The sequence below is a fragment of the Corvus cornix genome, chromosome 19 (assembly GCF_000738735.6).
Source record: "Corvus cornix cornix isolate S_Up_H32 chromosome 19, ASM73873v5, whole genome shotgun sequence".
Lineage (NCBI taxonomy): Eukaryota > Metazoa > Chordata > Aves > Passeriformes > Corvidae > Corvus > Corvus cornix.
This window is the reverse complement of record NC_046348.1, coordinates 8364469-8383080: the sequence shown is the minus strand read 5'-3', so window position 1 is coordinate 8383080 and position 18612 is coordinate 8364469. Positions and strand designations below refer to the sequence as shown.

General features: G+C 41.7%; 1 protein-coding gene across 1 annotated transcript; it reads right to left on the bottom strand.

Annotated features, from left to right (window-relative positions):
- Positions 1–301: 301 nt before the first annotated feature.
- On the bottom strand, positions 302–18165 carry GDPD1 (glycerophosphodiester phosphodiesterase domain containing 1). Its single transcript, XM_010402351.4, is given in 11 exon segments — positions 302–5785; positions 6295–6346; positions 7122–7181; positions 7690–7823; positions 8552–8641; positions 9256–9374; positions 9923–9968; positions 10577–10712; positions 13605–13647; positions 17882–17921; positions 17923–18165. Coding segments are annotated over 11 exon segments (939 nt in total). The 5' UTR covers positions 18019–18165; the 3' UTR covers positions 302–5662.
- Positions 18166–18612: the final 447 nt, after the last annotated feature.

Below are 18612 nucleotides of genomic sequence, written 5' to 3'. Positions count from 1 at the left end.
TACTAAATGACATTTTTTTTTTCCACCCCCTGTACACTCGTGGTACAATTGAAACACGCTGGTAACAAAGACTCAAGCACCAGGGTAGTTAGCAGCTATTAAATACACCCAATAAAGAGGAAAATTGCTGTCTTATCTTTAGACAGCTGCAAGAGGAGCCTGCTTTGAAGGCTTACTTTAAGCTTCTTGTCTTAGATAACCTCCTTCCTTCCCCTGCCAGCAGCAAAGAGCAAACACCACATTTTCAGCCCCTCTCCCTCGGTGCTAAAAGTTCTGTATTTAACAGATGTAGACAAGGTTATCAGCAGGAAGTGGTGACAGAATTTACTTGAACTTTAAATCACCCAGAAACCACAAGAAACCATCAGCAAAACAAATTTACATCATCAAGAGGCTGCTGCACAGCAGTGAAATTATTTTTTTTTCCCTCCACCTGTGCAGCAGAATTTTCAGTTTCATAATAAAAATACATTATTATTTATACGGTGCACATCAATATTCTTTTTATATATATATATACACACACACACAAAGGTTTCTGTTGGAATAAGGTTGGTTTAGGATGCGGATCAATTGGAATTATATTGCTTTAATGTCAGCATTGCCATGGAAATCTGGGGGCTCACACAGCTTTGAAGTTGTAGTAAAATACCACCATAAAAAAGCCAAAATTTCTTCTTTATGTTCTAACCCCTATGATTTACAAAAATTTGAAGGTTTTTAGGGATAACAGTGTTTTACCAGCAGAATTTCACTCACTTTTGCAAAATAAAATGCTGGTTGGATTAAATGCTCCTTACTAAAGCTTCAAGCCCCATTTTCACATTTGATTCTGGGTTACAGAGTCTGGTTGCAAACTTTGCAAGCACAGCTTGAGCAGCACCATGAAAACTTTTACTGGGCTGAGCTTTGAGGATATCTATTGATTTTTTTCTTAAAAACCCCTGAATTTCGGCTCTACAATATTCGACAACTTGGCTTTCAACTGAACGGGATTTTTAATTTCACTATTTGCAAACAGTCATTTTTTGGAGCCTGAGCAGTACAGCTACTGTTTTTCCCTGCTCAGTCAGACATCAGTTTAAACCTTAATTATCATTTTAACAAGAAAAGCCTAGCTGATAAAGCATCACAGCCTGGGGGAAACTTTTGCCATGGCAATACTGAGAGGGGAAGAAATACCAGATCACCCACTGAGCTACTGCCTCAACATCTTGGGAATTAAATGCGTTTAAATCTGATAAAAATCTCAGTTTCTTGGCATTCCCAAATTGTATCTGCAGCAGGTGTTAATGGCCTTGTAATCAAGATATATCAGGTGATGCTGCCCTTTTTCTTTATTTGTAAAATGGGAATACTTTACATTTTTTAGAGACATGAGGAAGCATCCTTCAGGTGTTTCCATCATTAACAGAATTAGGTTTTTTTTCCCCCAATTTGCAGCATCACTATTTTTGGTCCAACAAGAAACCAGCCAGCATCTCCCAGTGCTTTATCCTGCCCCAAAAATCACCAAGCCATGCATGACTGTGCAGCTGTAAAACTCAACACCTACAACTCATCCCTCATTTTCCTTTCCATAGCAATATTCCAGATTTTACAATTAGGAACTCCCCCTTCCATAAATCCAGCTTTAATAAACCGATGGCAAAACTGAGAATCTGGGACCGAAGGAGCATTTCTTTTTAATCCAGCTCTGCACTGCGGGTTCCTCATCCCGCCTGGCTCTGGGAATCGCTGTGTGGAAGACGGATCCCTCTGGAAATCCATCGGGAATGTGCGGGCTGTGGCGGCCTCCCGCGGCAGGAGCGAGCAGGGGCCGGAGATTCTGATTTATTCAGCTTTCCTACCAAAATTCATCCCTTCTCCAGGGGTACACTGAGAATTCCAGGGGCAAACCGGAGTAAAAAAAAAATATATTCTGAGAATTCCTTAAAATAATCAGCACCTCGAGCCTTCTTGCTTTGGATAAAGTGCTGGGAATTGTTCTGAAGTTTTTCTGAATATTCTGTTTGAGCTGCAGATTTATGACAGGTTACACCACCTGAAGTGAAGAGTTCAAAGACACTTTAATGTCCCCCAATTCCCTTTTCTGATTTACCAGACATTTAGGATGTATTTTAAGAAATCAAACAGCATCCAGAGCCATCTGGAGAATCCTCTCATCACGCTGGAAAAATCCTTTCAAAGTTACTAAACACTAACATACAAACCCCTACTTCACCTCTCTTACCTCAATATGAACCCTCAAGGTTCTAAAATTACACTCGACCTTAAAACCTAGTATTTAATGTAATTTAATGGCAATCCAGTAGGAAAGCTGGAAGTTTACCTCTAGGACTAGAGGAAATGTTATCCTGCTGATCATCAGAAAGGACAGAAACTTGCTGCAAGTGGAATTCCTGTGGAATACAAACTCAAACCAACTACACTGTAAACACAAAATCAGTCTCAGAAATTAGGTTTTTAGGGAAAGAAGTCACAGCTAACAAGCATTCAGTTTTAGATCTTTTATGAGCAAAGATGTTTTAATGTGCCACATTTCAAGAGCATCACATCTTTCTTCACATGAAAAGAAAAATCACTTCATAGCTTTGGAGCTAGAGAGGTCCACGAGACTTTCTGCAAATTAAAAGTGCATGAAATACATGCATCATCCATCATACATAAAATAGTCTGCAACAGGGTTGAGAACACAGTGTTAAAACAATAATTAGAGTTAAAAGTACCTGAAAAGAATCTCTCCTCAGAGAGAGAGATTAACTGAACATCCTCCTGGACAGTTGTGCAAGTTCTCAACAAAAGCTTTTCTGTACAAGTGGTTTTTAAAAAAAAAAAAAAAAAAAATCACACAGTGAGTTCTGGAATATTCAAAACAAGGATTTGATACAACAAATGTTTTACAGTAACCCCAATTCCATGTTATTTTGTTACAAACAGTTATCATGGCCTAAGCCCTGTGCATTGGTGCTGGGATTTGTCCATGGCACATTATCTGTCTCAAGAGATCAAACTTGAGCTCCTCTACTCACCCAAACAGGTGAATGAATAAATCCAGCAGCCTTTCCAGCACTGGACCCTTTCCCTTCCCAATCAAATTTCAGATATTGAGCAACAGATTTATCCAAGAGAGGTCAGTGTATAAACAGCACAGTCAGAAGCTACATCAGATGTAAGAACACTGGTGGTCTGACAAAAACGTGGTTGAAAAATCTTAGAAGCCAAAAATTTCCATCTCTACTACTAGAGAGAGAATAAAAATATTAAAATTAAATATAAACCACTGTCACTTCAGTACCTGTGTTTTGTCATTCAATATAGAATAATGGAAAACTATTGAGTGGTGAGGGAAACTTGAGACAAACTCAGAGATCAAAACTGGTATTTTAAAACTTAGCTCTTCCTAACAAAACAGAAAAGTTTTGTATAGCTAACCTAAACAAAAATGTTTTAATGTATAAGAGCTATTTGATGGTATTCTCTAAAACCAGAATTGTATTTGCATCTTAATATCGGTGTGTGTGTCAAAAATTCAATAGCAATAAAATTGAGTTTATAAAAACCACACAGCATAATAACTATCTGGACCTACAAACAGGTAATAACCCAGGATTAGGACAGAAAGGTGGAATTTTTAAATTTACTTACTGAGCTGTGTGTGAAACATCTTCGGTAACTATTCTGTGACTTCTAAAAAGCAGGCAGAGCTGTGACTTGACTGATTATTAGCACTTATGTGACCAGACAGAACTGGTCTGAAAGGGAAACAGAAAGCTTAGTACCTAATAAATAATTTCATCCTTTTCCCCCCATGAACAGTTAGGAAGTTACATTTTCCTCTCTTCCATTCAATAAGCAACAAGGCTGATTAAATTAGGAGGAAATTGAATCTGCAGTCATCTTCACCAGGCAGATATTCAAAAGGACAACATTAACTCATTTGCCCCCATCACCACATGTTCCCTGGAATCCTAAATGCAGTAGTTTTTTTCCATTTCAGACAGACATATTCCTCAGAAAGGAACTGGGGTGCAGAAACAAACACTCTCCATGCAGATGGATCTGGCAATTTCACAGCCTCCTGACAGGCAGTGGAACAGCAAAGATGCTCCACAATTATAAATATGGCACAGCAGCCAGGGGGGTGAAACAAGAACCCTCCCAAATCTGAGCTACAAAGGGGAAAAAAATTACTTAAAAATCAGTTTTTAGCACAGTGGGTGCACCTTGCAGTAAATACACATTGGTTACTGTGTTTATTATTAAGATCTATCATTTTCACATGAAGCTCCTTCGAGAAACTGAACAAAACTCTTGTTTAGAGAGAGCATCTGATGATTCAGTGACTGAGCTCTATACATTGGATGTAATTAAGCCACAGTAATCAAACTCCTCCTGGACTCCCAACCATGACATGAGCACACCAAGGCACACAGGCACTGCAGGCTCCAACCTGTCTGACACATGGGTAACTCCTGATCACAAGGACAGAACAGCATGGGAAGCTTCTAGAAATACCTTCCTGCCTAACCCCATTCCAGCACACCTGGGGTTTCCAGGCTTTTGCCAGTTATTTCCATGTCCATGCACATAAACTTAATGGATATTGGATGTATTTTTGTGGAGAAAAAAGACTAAAGTCTACACACATTCTAGATTGACACTCCCTCCCTTTATAAATATACATATAGATCTACTTTGGGTGAATTCATTTAATAGGAACATTTTCATTTGTCCCTAAAACTCCCGACCAAATTTAAGTCTTCTTTGGTCCCTCACCCTAGAAACAACTTCTCGTTCATCAAGAACCACAAATGTGCAAAAGACTTTTAGGACACTGTGAAAAGGCTATTTCAAAGTGAGTGCAACCTGTAATAAGTGCAATTTTCCATCCTGGAAATCCAGCTACTGCCATGCCTGACAGGCAGGCCAGAACCAGGGGCAAGCCTGGACCCTGCAGTGGAACTCAGTGTCAAACCCAGGTCCTGATGTAAATCCTGAACCAACAAGCCACAGTGTTGCCATCACCTCAGGAAGGGTCTAAATCCAATTCCAACTCAAAGTCAACATTCTTGTCAGTGAGAATAATGGAGTCAATTTATACTGAGTTAATTTTGGCTAAAAAGTGACCACCTTCACTGAGTACACTTCACTACCTGGCCAGCCACAGGGTCTGCTTTGCTATTTCTCCTGTGCCTCTTTTTCTATTTTTTTTTTTCCCCTCTAGAAGTTATCTGAAATCTAAAAGCAACACAAGAAATGCAAACACACAGGCTACACTTTCAGAAATTCTTCAGTTTCTGCTCACTAGAATATAACTGGAATAACTGACATGTCTTGACAGCTGCTTAGGAACACTTGTGACAGGTAAGATAATGCTTATTATCTACAGGTACCTTATCAGGCAACTTTCTCCCTAATCATCACCATTTGTGAAGCGTCCTGTTGCTAAATGAGCTATTTACAAATGTAAACTATGTAATCAAAGTTTTAAAATAAATAGACAACCTTTACATTAGGTAGTGACTTGATAAGGTAACAGATCATCAATTATATCTTTCCAACAAAAATGATCTCTGCATGCTGCCCTCAATTATTTTTTTAATGAGGAAAATCCTTGGCTCACAATCTGTTCTGGAAGGACTTTCTCAGTTTTCCTCCTTTAGGCTGGGTAATTATGTAAGAACTCCTTCAGTTTTGTTGGATAGTCTGTCATCACTCCAGTAGCTCCAAGATCAAATGCTCTCTTGTATTCTTGCTCTTCATTCAGTACCCAAATGTACACCTATGAAATGGGATAGAAGAACCAATTAATTACAGGAAACAGTTGTTTTAAAAGGTGACTTTTGACCTAAATTGTTTTATCTGAGAGAGATGCTGCTGCATACAAACATACCCAACTTTTCCTCCTCACCTTCCAAAAGGGACATTTTTTAGTGGTGACTCCAACTCCACTACCTGAGACTTCAGGTCCTTCTAAAAGTCAAAATGTTATTTTGTGAAAGCCCCACAACAGATAACCAGTTTTGCGTATTTTATAGGCTTAAGTTTGAAGTGGGGGAAAAAAAATCCCTAAACTTAAAGGATTTCAATGAAAAAAAATCTTTTTCCAAATGCACGAATCTTCCTTTGCAATCAGAGCACTGCAAATATAACAGCAGCAGCTTTTGCTTAGGAACTAAACAGCAACTTACAGTCCCAGAAACACAAAGAACATGCTGGGGGGATCAGGAACCCCTTTTAAGGCTGTGTCTGTCTGGTTTGAATTCTCACTTTAGCTTTGCCCTACTGTACCTGGATGCCCCGAGCCGTGAGGTGGTCAAACAGTGCCTTCCTCATCAGCAGCCTGGGGAAGGAGAGGGAGATTAATTAATAACTTCAAGTATATATGGAGTTTTCAGTGTCTGTTGATGTCCTGCAATGAAGTTCCCATAAAGTGTGTAGAGTCAATGTTTTCCACAAGAGAAAGCTAATTCTAGGAAACTCCTAGTTTAAGCAATTCAAGTATTAACTCTGCTGAAGATCAAATCCAGCAGCTAAATCCTTCATCCTAAAGGGACCTTATACCATGTCTGATGAACCAAGCACTCTGCTTTCAGAGAGATTTTATCCTTCAAAAGACATGAAAATATCCTGGCCACTGGAGAAATTAAACTAACAGATGTCAGAGACAGGAGCAAGAGCCAGGAGACACTGCAGTCACTGAAAACCTATGACTAAATTCCCTCTGAAGCACAGATATTCTTAAAATGCAAAGTGTTCCTTGTAAGGCAAACAGTGTCTCTCCTCTGATAACATTGTGGAACAGTCACATCCATGAAATCTGCATTCTGCATCTAACCGCATGTTAATTAGCTGAGCACACTTAAGGACAGAAGCTTCACAGACAATTGGAATAATGCCCACTGCTACTGCACCTTAGGATGCTTCAGTGTATGGAAAATAAACAGCATAAAGCACACCTATGTAAGATTTGAATATGATTTATCCTGCACTGACAAAAAAAAACGCCTGAAAAAATATAATGCATAGATGTAGAAATAGCTAGTCTTAGTTGCTTGAGTCAACTGTTAATCTAAAGGCAAAATATAAATAAAAATATAATCAGATGAGAATCTTACGTGTCAGCCAGCCAGATAATAAATTTCTGGCTTCTTGACATCTTCTCTGGTTCTTTCAGCCTGTTGAGGAAAAGGAAACCAAAAATTACCAGAGCACAGATTAAAATCTTAGTTGAGATGTTCCTGCAAAAGGAACATGAGGAATTAATCTTGCTCAAATTAGAGCAGTAATTTCACTGCTCAAGACAGTGACTTAGAACTGGGTTATACAAGAGAAGTGAGCTACATTTAAGAGAAGCAGCAGAGATGAGAATTCTGCAGCACTTTGAGTGAAGATGAGAAAGATTGTGAAATCTCATATCCATCCTACTGCTGACTTGTCTTCTGGCCCTATCAGACTAATTTGTTCTAAGAAAAGAGGAGAAAAGAGCAAGCATTAGTTGTAAGTACAGAACTGCTGTGTATTACCATGCACAGAATTCCCTCAGGAATATCCAAAAGTGCCTAAACCAACAGAACAGTAACCTCAGCCCAAGGACACCAACAAAACCAGTGCTCAGGGAGGCATCGTGGTTCACCTGCTTTACACTGATGCCAGTGCAGCACCCACTGATGGGCTGTAACTCACTTGAGGATGATGGAAGGCATGGGAATCTCAAAGAATTCCTCCTTGAAGGGAATGAATGGCAGCAGACCAGTGTAGAACAGGCCAAGAAGCAGGAGGACACGCTGGGCACAGAAGATGATGGGAATGTCAGAGTTCTGCAGGAAGCAGGGAAGAGATTCTCAGTTATCTTGGTAGTTTTTGAGTCTGTTGCAATTAGACTTACTCATCAATGCATGTCTCAAGTTCAGCCTAAGATTAAACTGCTTTATATGAATAAATCTAACTGCTCTTCAGGTAGGAAACGGGGTGTTGTCCTGCACAGATAAATTGAAATAATCAACTAGACTGAACTATCAACAAGATGAATTTCACTCAGGTGCATAACTCCCTTGGACTTATAAGCACAGTTTTAATTTAATTCTAAATTGTAAAATTCATCAGCACAAAAAGGAGTTTGAGAATTATAGCTGTGAAACAATAGCTTTATGCTGATGCAACTGTCTCCACTAGTGGCCACATCCATTATTTTCATGCAAAGAAACAGACAATAAGCAATCCTTGGAAAAAATTGCTTTTTATCAGATGAACGATGTGCAAAAGAGGCTCTAAGAACCCCTGGCATAAAATTGCCATGTCCTATATTTCATAAAACAAGAATAAAGCACGAGTAAGCATAATTCCTCAAGTATTTTATGGCAGGGTAGAGGAGTGTTAACTGTGCTTGTCTTATTTCAGCAGTATGGCAAGCAGAATACAATCTGAGCACAGAATTTCTCACCACAAGTAGGAGCCTGGCCTAGCTGGTAAAATCTTGATTTGCAGGGTGCTTTTCTGTAGGTTTTGTCAGCACACAGTAACAAAGCTTAGCTGGACTCAGCCTTACCTCCTTGAAGCACTTAGATACAATCTCATAATTGACATTCCCCCACACGGTCAGATGCTCTCTCTTGTACTGACTCACCAGCTCTGAGACCTGCAGCACAGAAAGCACAACTCTCACATGGAGTCACTGGAAATTAAGTGCAGCATTACTGAACTGGAACTCTACTTGCTTTGGAGATCATTATAGAAGAGAGTTCTCTACTCTCTCCCATCATAAAGTGGTTGTGGTGCTTTGATGGGAAATAAACAGGTGTTCAGGACAATGATAGAAGACCATTACACCTACAAAAAGCCCTAAAGAATTCAAGAAACCTAAATGACAAAATAGCATTTGCTGGAAAGATTTCCTTCTCTGTGCTGAACACATCTACACAATAACATCATGTTTTTATGCTGCTTTGGGGAGCAACAGTCCCTAAGAACATCCTCCCCAGGAAGTACAAACCAAACATGTCTCCAGCTGTGCTGGAGCAGTTTCTCACCCAGATGAAGGGTCCTAAAGAGCTTTTACTGAGTATCTTGCACAAGATCCTTTCTCTGTCTCCTTTATTACCTCACACACAGAGCAAGACCCAACACGTGAAGGGTGAAGCAGTCCAAGAACAGATCTTGGTATCACAAACCGCCACAACTCCAAAAAAACTTTTGGAATATCAGCATCATTCCACTGCCTTCACTCTCAGTTCAGCAGAGATTCTCACGTACCTTTTTGATCAATACGTTGTTGTTCATTTTGATGTCAATGTTGACAGGAGTTTCTGGAAATGCCTCAAACACCTCTTGCAGGAGTGGGATACGATTGTCCTTCCCCTCACACTGACATTCTGGGGAAACAAGAAACTTGTCACTGCTGTAGCCATTTTTAACAAACCACAGATAAAACCAGAAATGTCAGAGCACTCATTAACTTAAAACTTTTTATAAAGTTCCTAGGATTATCACGTTTTTAAACAAAAAAATTCATTCAGCTGTAATTAACTATGACAAGCTCATTTCCATAATGAAAATGCCCTGAGCATGTTGCACATTCATGTTTTAACTTCATGAAATTCACTCATTATTTAGCAACAGTAGGAGTGCAGGCAAAGTTAAAATCCTGAAATAGCAAAGACAGGCTCAGTTACCACACACCAAATGCAACAAGATAAATATGAAAAAGACCAAATAAGGACAAAATTTCCTTCTGAACTCCAAGTTATACCTACAGTAACTACTGTACTGGTTTCTACAGCCAGGATTGTATTTTTCTTTTGAAACTTCTCTCATCATGATATTGAGAGAAGCAAATGCACTTTTCTACTCCCTTTGCCAAAGCAGGAAACTGCCACACTACAAAATGGAAAAGTGAAACAGCAAGAGACAAACATCTCACCTTTCTGAAATGTGACATCCAACTTGCAGAGATAGGGTGGAAGTTCCTTAAAAACAAAGAGAAATGGAACATTAATTCACATGCAGGGATATAATCATGACCCTCCTCCAGAAAGGCAAAAAAAATCGTAATTCATAAGCCACTTACCTTTAAAGTCTTTTCACCCACGAAAGTGATTTAGTAGCACCACTTTCAGTATTAATTGAACTATCTGGCATTGTTAGATTTTTGTCACCTGTAGTTGAATAAGGCAAAACATTCCCAGATGCCTTTCTGAGAATTCTGAAAATTCCAGTGTCAAGGCAGGAGGGAATCATCTCCCGGTTTTCCCACTAAGAAGCTGGTCACACCAGGAAGAGCTTGTTGATTAATCTTCCTCTGTCATCAGTGTGGCAAAACATCCCAGCTCCAGAGCCATTCATCCAACCTGATACTGGAGGAGTTAATCACCCTTTGGAATGTGCCAGGTTTGATCCTCTGACTGCCCAGGGAGTTTAGTGAACTTTGGGGGTGGTTTGTTTGGTTTTTTTATTAAGATGAATCCTCCCCTTTGGTTTTGGGCACCAGGCACACACAGACATGCACACAGCCCCCTGCCCACCCCACAAATGCATTTTTCAACACCCCCCAGAGCCCATTTTCTCCTCAACTCACCGAGTATTTGAGGTCAGATATGTTGACATCAACTCCTGTTGATCTCTTCAGGTTCTCATCATGGGACACAACCACTTGCTCATCTTTTGTCAGGTGACAATCCAGCTCCAACATGTCTGTCCCCAAATTAACTGCGCTGCAAGGAAAGTCTGCCTTGAACCACTCGAGTTCTTTGTGCAGCTCCAAACCCAACACATTCCATAAACTAATCCCACTGGAAGTACTTTGGATGCTTTATGGTGCAAGGAATCCTCACAATCCTGCTGCAGAGCAAGGAGCAAACAACTCTGCTGCAGTGGGAAGCTGACACAAGAATAAAAAACATCTCATGAAGCAGAGATGGGATTTTTGGCTCTGTCTCCCATAGGAATCAGGAAGCAAACCTATGGCTTGCAGCCTGCCACCCCAGGATTGAGAAACCTACTCCTAAAGGACTGGTTGAAGATTTGGAGTGGGGTGTTTATTTGCAGCAGCACATCTGCCCACTGGAAGAAGTGAGGTTTTGAAAAAAAGTAATCAAATTTACGGTAAGAAACAAAAAATGACACGGATGTGAAAGCTGCCTTTTTTTTTTTTTTTTTTTTTTACTTGATTTACATTAATCAGGAAGAGATGAATCAGGAAATTAGCAGTGGGGCTTTCAGGCTTTTGGCTTTCTTTTGGGCAGCAAAACAACCTGAAGAAATTATTATTTTCATGAAAATTTTTCATTTAAATTGAAAAAGAAATAAACCACTAAACATCCAGTCATATTTTTCAAAGCAAAATAGCTATTCCTGTTCCAACACCCTTCTTTGAAAAGCTCTAATCCAATCCCAAATCCATTCCATGGAGTTTAGCCCACAGGAGTAAAGAAACCAGAAAGTGATAACGACATTGATGAAAAACAAGTACAAGAAACCTGACGCCAGAATAAAAAAAAAAAAGCTTTACTGCAACAAGCACTGAATTGCTCATTTAATTAGAAAAGAGGTGTCATTCCAGCAGACAGATAGAAGTCTGAACTGTTCCTTCAAAACCTTCTTTTTATCCATCTCTGAGCAAACCTACACCACCCTGTGAGTTGTGTCTACCTGAGAATCAAAGCTCTGTAAATTCAGTAACAGGTTTTTCCTTATGGGCTTTATTGGCTGCTGAACACAAGCCATGAACATCCACAAATGCAGTAACAAACAAACAAAAAAAACCACCAGAACGTACTCCCCAAAGTGTTTAACACAATTTCTGGTCCAGCTGGGATAATGATCAAGAAGGGTTGTCAAATTAAAGCCAATTTGTAAACTGTTTTCCAGTGCTGCTAATTAAGAATTAGGAGAGGAACAAAATCCTGTTACATATGGAAGAATCACAGGCTGTACTGGGTGATTTTTTTTCTCCTGAGGGAAAGCATCTCCAAATCTGCCACAGGAGATTTGCCAAATTTGTAGATGTTCCCATGTAGTACCAGGTTTTATCATTTCAACAGCAAATTTTATTAGCAATATTTCTTGCTTAAGAAAGTCAGGGCTGACATTGCATGGAAAAGGGAGAACAACAACTTTCCTTGTTAACAAATTTGAGACTCTGCCAGGCCCTTACAAGCAGCTCACTGCTAAATAAGCTTCCTCAAGTGCTGAGCTTTCCCAGCTGGAAATCAGTTTGCTCTGTCAAATTCACACTGCTCCAGAGAAGGCTCCAGACTCAGAACATCGTTGTGGATTCAGATCCGACTGCTCCAGAACTCAAGATGTGAGGCAGGCTCACATTTGCAAATGAGGATGAGAATGCTCTTGCTTAAAAGCTGTTATTTTATAATCTAAAACCACCACAGAAGCATTTAAATATGGTAGAACAAGATTACAGCCCCCCCCATCTATTATGCACTTTACCTAAATAAAGAAAACAAATCAAAATATTGTCATTGGTACAAAAAGCTTGTAATTTCTGTCCAGAATATTTGTAAATTAAGCAGTATAGAAACAAGGCCTCATCCCCCCATACACACATTCTCTTCTGGATTCAACGACAGCAACAGCCAATATTCCTGCTTGTGCAAACCTGCAGGAACAGCTCCTGCAGACACACCCTGCTTGGCTTCACACTGAATCTGATGGATTATAAACTGATCAGCTCACACCAGCTGTTTGAGCCAATCCTGATAAATTTTCACCAACTAGATCAGCGATCTTCTACCCCACTCCTTTTGCTACCTCACTCATGGAGATGGGAATGAGCAAATGTGAAGGACAAAGCCTTTTTACCCCTTCCCAGAAGGAGCCAGAAGAGTTTCCATTGCCTTGAAAAAAAGCAGGCCAGCAGAAAAAAAAAAACAACCAAAAAGCCACACAAAACTACACTGAGCTTCCATGGAGATAGAAAATAGTGCAGTGTTTCTTTTATTTGGTTGGGAAAGCTGGCACCCCTCAGGCTGCAGGGAAACAGCAAACTGATGAGGCTCCAAAGCACAAAGCAAGTTAGAAAAATCCCAAACAAGACAAAGAGGAGCTCACATAATGGGGTCCCTTCTCAGCAGCAGCTGGAGTTTCAGATATGCTTCTTTTCCAAATGCCTTTGAGAACCTTGTTAAAATTCACTACTTAAATGCTGGAAGCTTAAAAAGGCTTTCTGGTCCCAACCCCATTCTAAACCCCTGGGTAAGAGGCTTTCACACATTGCGTGACTGCAGTGTGTGTGCAGGAAAAAAAACAAACAGCAGCATTTTTAGCTTTATAATGATAAATAAATTAATAGAAATAACCACCATTAAGCACAGTATTGTTTCTGTTTTATTGGCTAACACAGATCGGGCCTCAGGGGTTTGTTTCCATTTGTTCTTGTGCACAGACCGTAATTTGTGGTATCTCAACTCCTTCTGGTGAAACTGGAGTGTATGTTTGGCAATCCATGAGTCACCCAGAGGAGAGCTGACTTTCAGAAACAGGACACTGTAACCCCAAAGAACTGATGAAATCCCACCTCCCTTGATTGCTGCACTCGATAAAGACACTGAGAACACCTAATTTAGGCATTCCCATCCTTTTGTACTCACTGGTGAAAGGCTGCCATTGTATTCTCCAGGTTCTCCCCAGCACCTGCAGAAATAACAAAAATAAAACTTACACAAAATCCTTTTCCTCCTCTCAATCCCACTGAAAATAAATTTTAAAAATAACAGATTTTAAAATGTACTTATTTTGAGAAATGAGTATGAAGCTCAAGGCAGAAGTCCCTGTTGCCACCAACCTACTGGAGAGACACAACGTTCTCCAGGTAGAATGATTTTAGGAAAGAACTTATCTTGGATTTGTGTAACACTTTGAATAGTCATAACAAAGTGTTTATTTTACCAGAGGTATAGCTAAGAAAATAAGCCCCACATGCACAGTATATGCAAAAATCTATTTAAGAGTTGGTGGGACAAGTAATGAGAAAAAAACACAAACAAAAAACTATGAATAAAAACACCCAAGACACTCTAAAACTGACACTCCCTAAATGTATACCCCAGCTGATGCTCAAAGAGGTGACAACCTCTTTTTTCAGTACAAGGACATTCCCCAGCAGCACAGATCTGTCAATAAAGGTTTGTGCTGCTGGAAAAAGGAGGTCTCACACATGAGGAATGAAACACACATCAATTTTAGTTCAGAAATGAAAGGACAAGCAAATTTAATTTTCTCTCAGGCAACAGTAAACTCTGCAACTCCTAAACCAGCATTCTCTGCAAAAAAAAAAAAAATTCTTTAAAAATCAGTCTGATTAGGGACTGGAAAAGGTTGTGCCTTCTCCTTACCTCAGAAAATAGGCAATATTATAAACTGAAAAACAAAACAACCTCAGGATGATACGTGTGCTGATGAAGATATCTATGCAAATTTTAACTGCTCTTTGACAGTAATGAATGACAGACTTTGTAAACAGCAATTATAAGAGCTCCAATTAAGGCCTTGCCTATTAACAAGGCCTCACCAGGACATACTTACCTAAACCTGTTCAGTTAATTAAAACAATGCACAACTATCAATTAAAAATTGTTGTTCTCAGGTAGGTTTACAAAATGGAAGACTTAACTTAGAACCATGATGACAAAAATCTGCAGGCTTTAATGTAAAACAATATGGCGAGTCCAGAGCAGCATCTCTGATCAGACATTCACCAATATTTTATGGGATTTGATTGCAGAACTAGGAATTGGCTGAGTGGCAAAAGTGAACCAAGGGACAAAGGAGAGCACGAGAAGCTCATGGCATCCATCTGCTGATTGCCTAACAAATGGGACACCCCTGCACAGGACCTGGCTGATTAGTTACAAATTAACTGCAATAATAATTGAGGTTTTTAGATAACTGATCAGCTGTGGCAATACAGCCCATACATCCTGAACGGTGAGGGAAGGGCAAAAACACCTGAGTCAGGTCTTCAACTTGTGAACGAAGCAAGAGTATCCTAACATTCCTGGGCAGAAAGTTCCAAACATAAAACTTTTAAGTGGCTGATCTGACAAATCACATGTCAGGGAGGAGGTCAAGAGCCAGGGATGGTGAGTCAAATGCCTGACTAGTAGCACTTGGGGGAAATAAGGAACAAAGTTGAGAGGTCAGCTGAAACAAGAATTCTAAATCAGCAACCACACACAGAAAAGGGAACTACACAAGTTATTTGATCCAAGTAATTTTGTCCCCTGAAAAGTGAGAAGGCTGGGCTGACCAAAGGGCTTCTGACAGTTCTTCAAACGCTCCTCCACCTTCATGTGCTGTTGCATTCCCTACGTGGAACCGACCTTTCCCAGCCGAAATGGGCACATCCAGACATTGTGAGGGCACGTTTGCACTCTGAAAGCACCACCACGGCCAAGAGAGAGCCAACACCAAGCACTGGCGCAAGGAGATGACCCTCAGAAGTTTTTGGGGCCAGCAGGTCAAGGGAGGTAATCATTGCCCTCTGCTCAGCACTGGTGAAACCACTCCTGGAGCACCACATCCAGTTCTGGGCTCCAAAGCACAAGACTGATAGGGATCTACTGGAGTAAGCCCAAGGAAGGGCTGTGAAAATTAAGGGATGAGAGATTCTTGTGTACAATGAGAGGCTGAGGGTGCTGGAATTGTTTTGTTTGGAGAACAGAGGCTGGGGAGGATCCTACACCGGTAAATACCAGATGGGAGGGAGTAAAGAAGACTCAGGCAAACTCTTCTTGGTGGTGCCCAGGGAAAGGACAAGAGGAATGAGAACAAATTTAAATACAGACATTTCAGTTTATAAATATAAGAAAAAAACCCCCCTTTTTTATTGCAAGAGGGATCAAACTTTGGAATTGGCTTCCTGGAGAGGTTGTGGAGACTTCATCCCTGGATGTATTCAAAACCTAACTGGACCAGGACCTGCTCTGGTCAGATGAGATGAACTTCAGTTCAGATGATTTTCCAATCTGAACTATTCTCTATAAAAATCATCGTGCCACCCTTTCTCAGAGACCCTGCAATCCAGGGCTGCTGGCATTGACAGAGCACTCCAGCACAAAATATCAAGACTTAGTAATTATTCTCAGAAATGACCAATTTTAAAATTATGCAAAGTGCAGAAATAATTCAGGGATGATTCTACAAAATGAGGTGAGAAAATTCTTGAATGAAAAAGCAAGTGAAATCAAACCCCTCAGACTTAAAAAACTTCACTGTACAAGGTTTCATCTCAGAGAGGAAAAAGCCAAACAAAGTTAAGTGTTACCTTGATCTCCGAAGTTAATTGGAGTAATGCAATAGGAAACCTGACACTAAGTCTAAAGCTACAGCATGACTAAAGGAGAACTCAAGTCCCACAGGAATTTATGTTACAGGGTAAACACCACGGAGAGTAAAGCATGAGTGATCTTCAGCCTCGGATGAGCAAGAAGCTGCTGCAACGTTCAGGGCTGTGCTCCTGCCTCAGGTGGATTTCACAGGACGCAGAACAATTCACAGACAGTGAACTTTGAATGCCTGAGGAATAATCCTCCCTTAAGTGAGGCTTTCCTGCTGTTCCGATGGAGCTTAGAGCAACTGGCCCAAGCACTCTCATTCGAGGCTTAGGGCAGTGTATCTTAACTAAGTTCCTTGCAAAGGAGTGAGAACAGAAGATTAAGGGGATCATACCAAGTTCCAACAAAGCCACCTGCAAGTTTTTAACCACTTACAAATAATAAAAAAAACAAACCAGGAAATCCTCAAAATTAAGAGCCTTTTCTCTCGTTGAAGGAATAATATACATACCAAGAAACAGATAGTACACACATTCCACACCAAAAGGCACATTTTATGCTATACTTAAGGCTATAATTATAAAGAAACTTAAACTGTTGAATAAACTAAATGAAAGAAGTGCCAGGAATAAAATCATTAAGAGATCAGCTCTAGATTTTTTATTTTGATAATTCAAGGCAGCAGCAGTAGTTAAGGACCACTGGCTAAAACTGTGATCAACCCCTGCATAAACTGGCACTAAGTATGATATTGAGAACTGTTTAAATGCAGCATCAGACATCTCTCCCACAGAATATCAAAAGATACTTACTAGAAAGCTGCCTATTTTCAAAAATTAAGTGAGGCAGCAGGGAAAAGCACAGAACTGATCTCTACAGAAAAGGAAGACACAACTTGCTGCATTTTCTCCCTCCCAACGCTTTGGAAAAGGTAGAAGAAACTTAAAAACCTATTTTAGCTCTTTTAGACAGAATCAACATGCCTGACTCTCAAATGGGATCGGTTTTACCAGGGCACTGAGCCATTCACTGTCTGCCTGCAACACCAAGGGGAGCAAGAACAGAGTCACAGCAAATTCTGTTTCCCCTGAAACAGAAAGCAAAGCAAACAGGCGGTCACAGGCAAGAAGATTGATCTCTTGTACCTGATCCAAGCAAAAGCCAGACACCCCTCTGGTTGGGGAGAGAAATACCAGGATACAGAATCGTTAGAGGAAAAAAATACAGACGCGTTTGAGAGGGAAAACATCACGCCCCACGCAAAAACCAAAGCTGATTTCGGCTGGCGCGGCTGGACTTCGGAGATTAATTCCGCGCTGAACCGAGGCACTGGTCAGCAGGTGGCACCTAAAATTAGGCTGTGGGAGGAAGGTTTAAAGGGAGCCCGCTGCAAACCACAGACACCGCGCAGCCCCTCACGACCCTCCCGTGCCCCGGGGGACAGAGCAGCGCCCCGGGGCCGTGAGGGAGCATCGCCCGGGGGCCGCGGAGCCCTGGGCGCCGGGAGCCAGGCGGGGACCATCCCTCAGGAGCGGCTGAGAGCAGGAAGGCTCCCGCATCCCCTCCCCTCCATCCCGCGCCCCCTCACTCACCGCCGCGGTGCGAGATGTGCCGGCAACGAAAGCGCTGCCGGCTTGGGCCGGTGGAGCAGCCCCGGGCACTTGAGGAGGAGAGCGGAGGTGAGGACGTATCCACCCAGCGTGGAGAGCACGTAGAGCGTGGCCGACATCCTGCGCCTGTCACCGGCTGCCCCGGCCGTCCTGCCGCGGTCCGTGTCCCTGTCCCAGCCCGCAGCCGGCTCGCGGCGAGGCGGAGCCGCTGCGGGACCCGGAGGCTCTGAGGCAGCGGAGCCTCTGCGCCCGCGCAGCCGCCCCGGCGCCCGGGGGAGCGCAGCGCGCAGGCGCGGCAGCCCCGCGCCCTTTCCCAGCCGGCCGTGAGGGGCTGCCCGCAGCCGCGGCCGCTTCACAATCGCTGTGGGGGCAAGTCGCAATTACGCTCTTTTGTAGCCCACCGCGCCCTCCTGGCCCCCTGCTCGCAGGTGGAGGGATGTGTTTTCCGCACCCCCGCCCAGCGCCCGCCTCACGGGCGGGGCTGGTAGTGTCAAAAAGCACTTCGCAAATGCTGTGGGGTATATCTTAATTACACGCTTTCGTTTTCCACCTGGTTGCGCCGGCTCTCTCCTCAAAGGTGGAAGGATGCGTTTCCCACACCCAGCTCCTCAGATGTCGTATTCCCAACGAAGGGATGTGGTTTTCCCCCCCTCAGAGACGTCATATTCCAAAGCGGAGGGATGCTCTTTCCCCACACAGCCCCTCAGAGATCA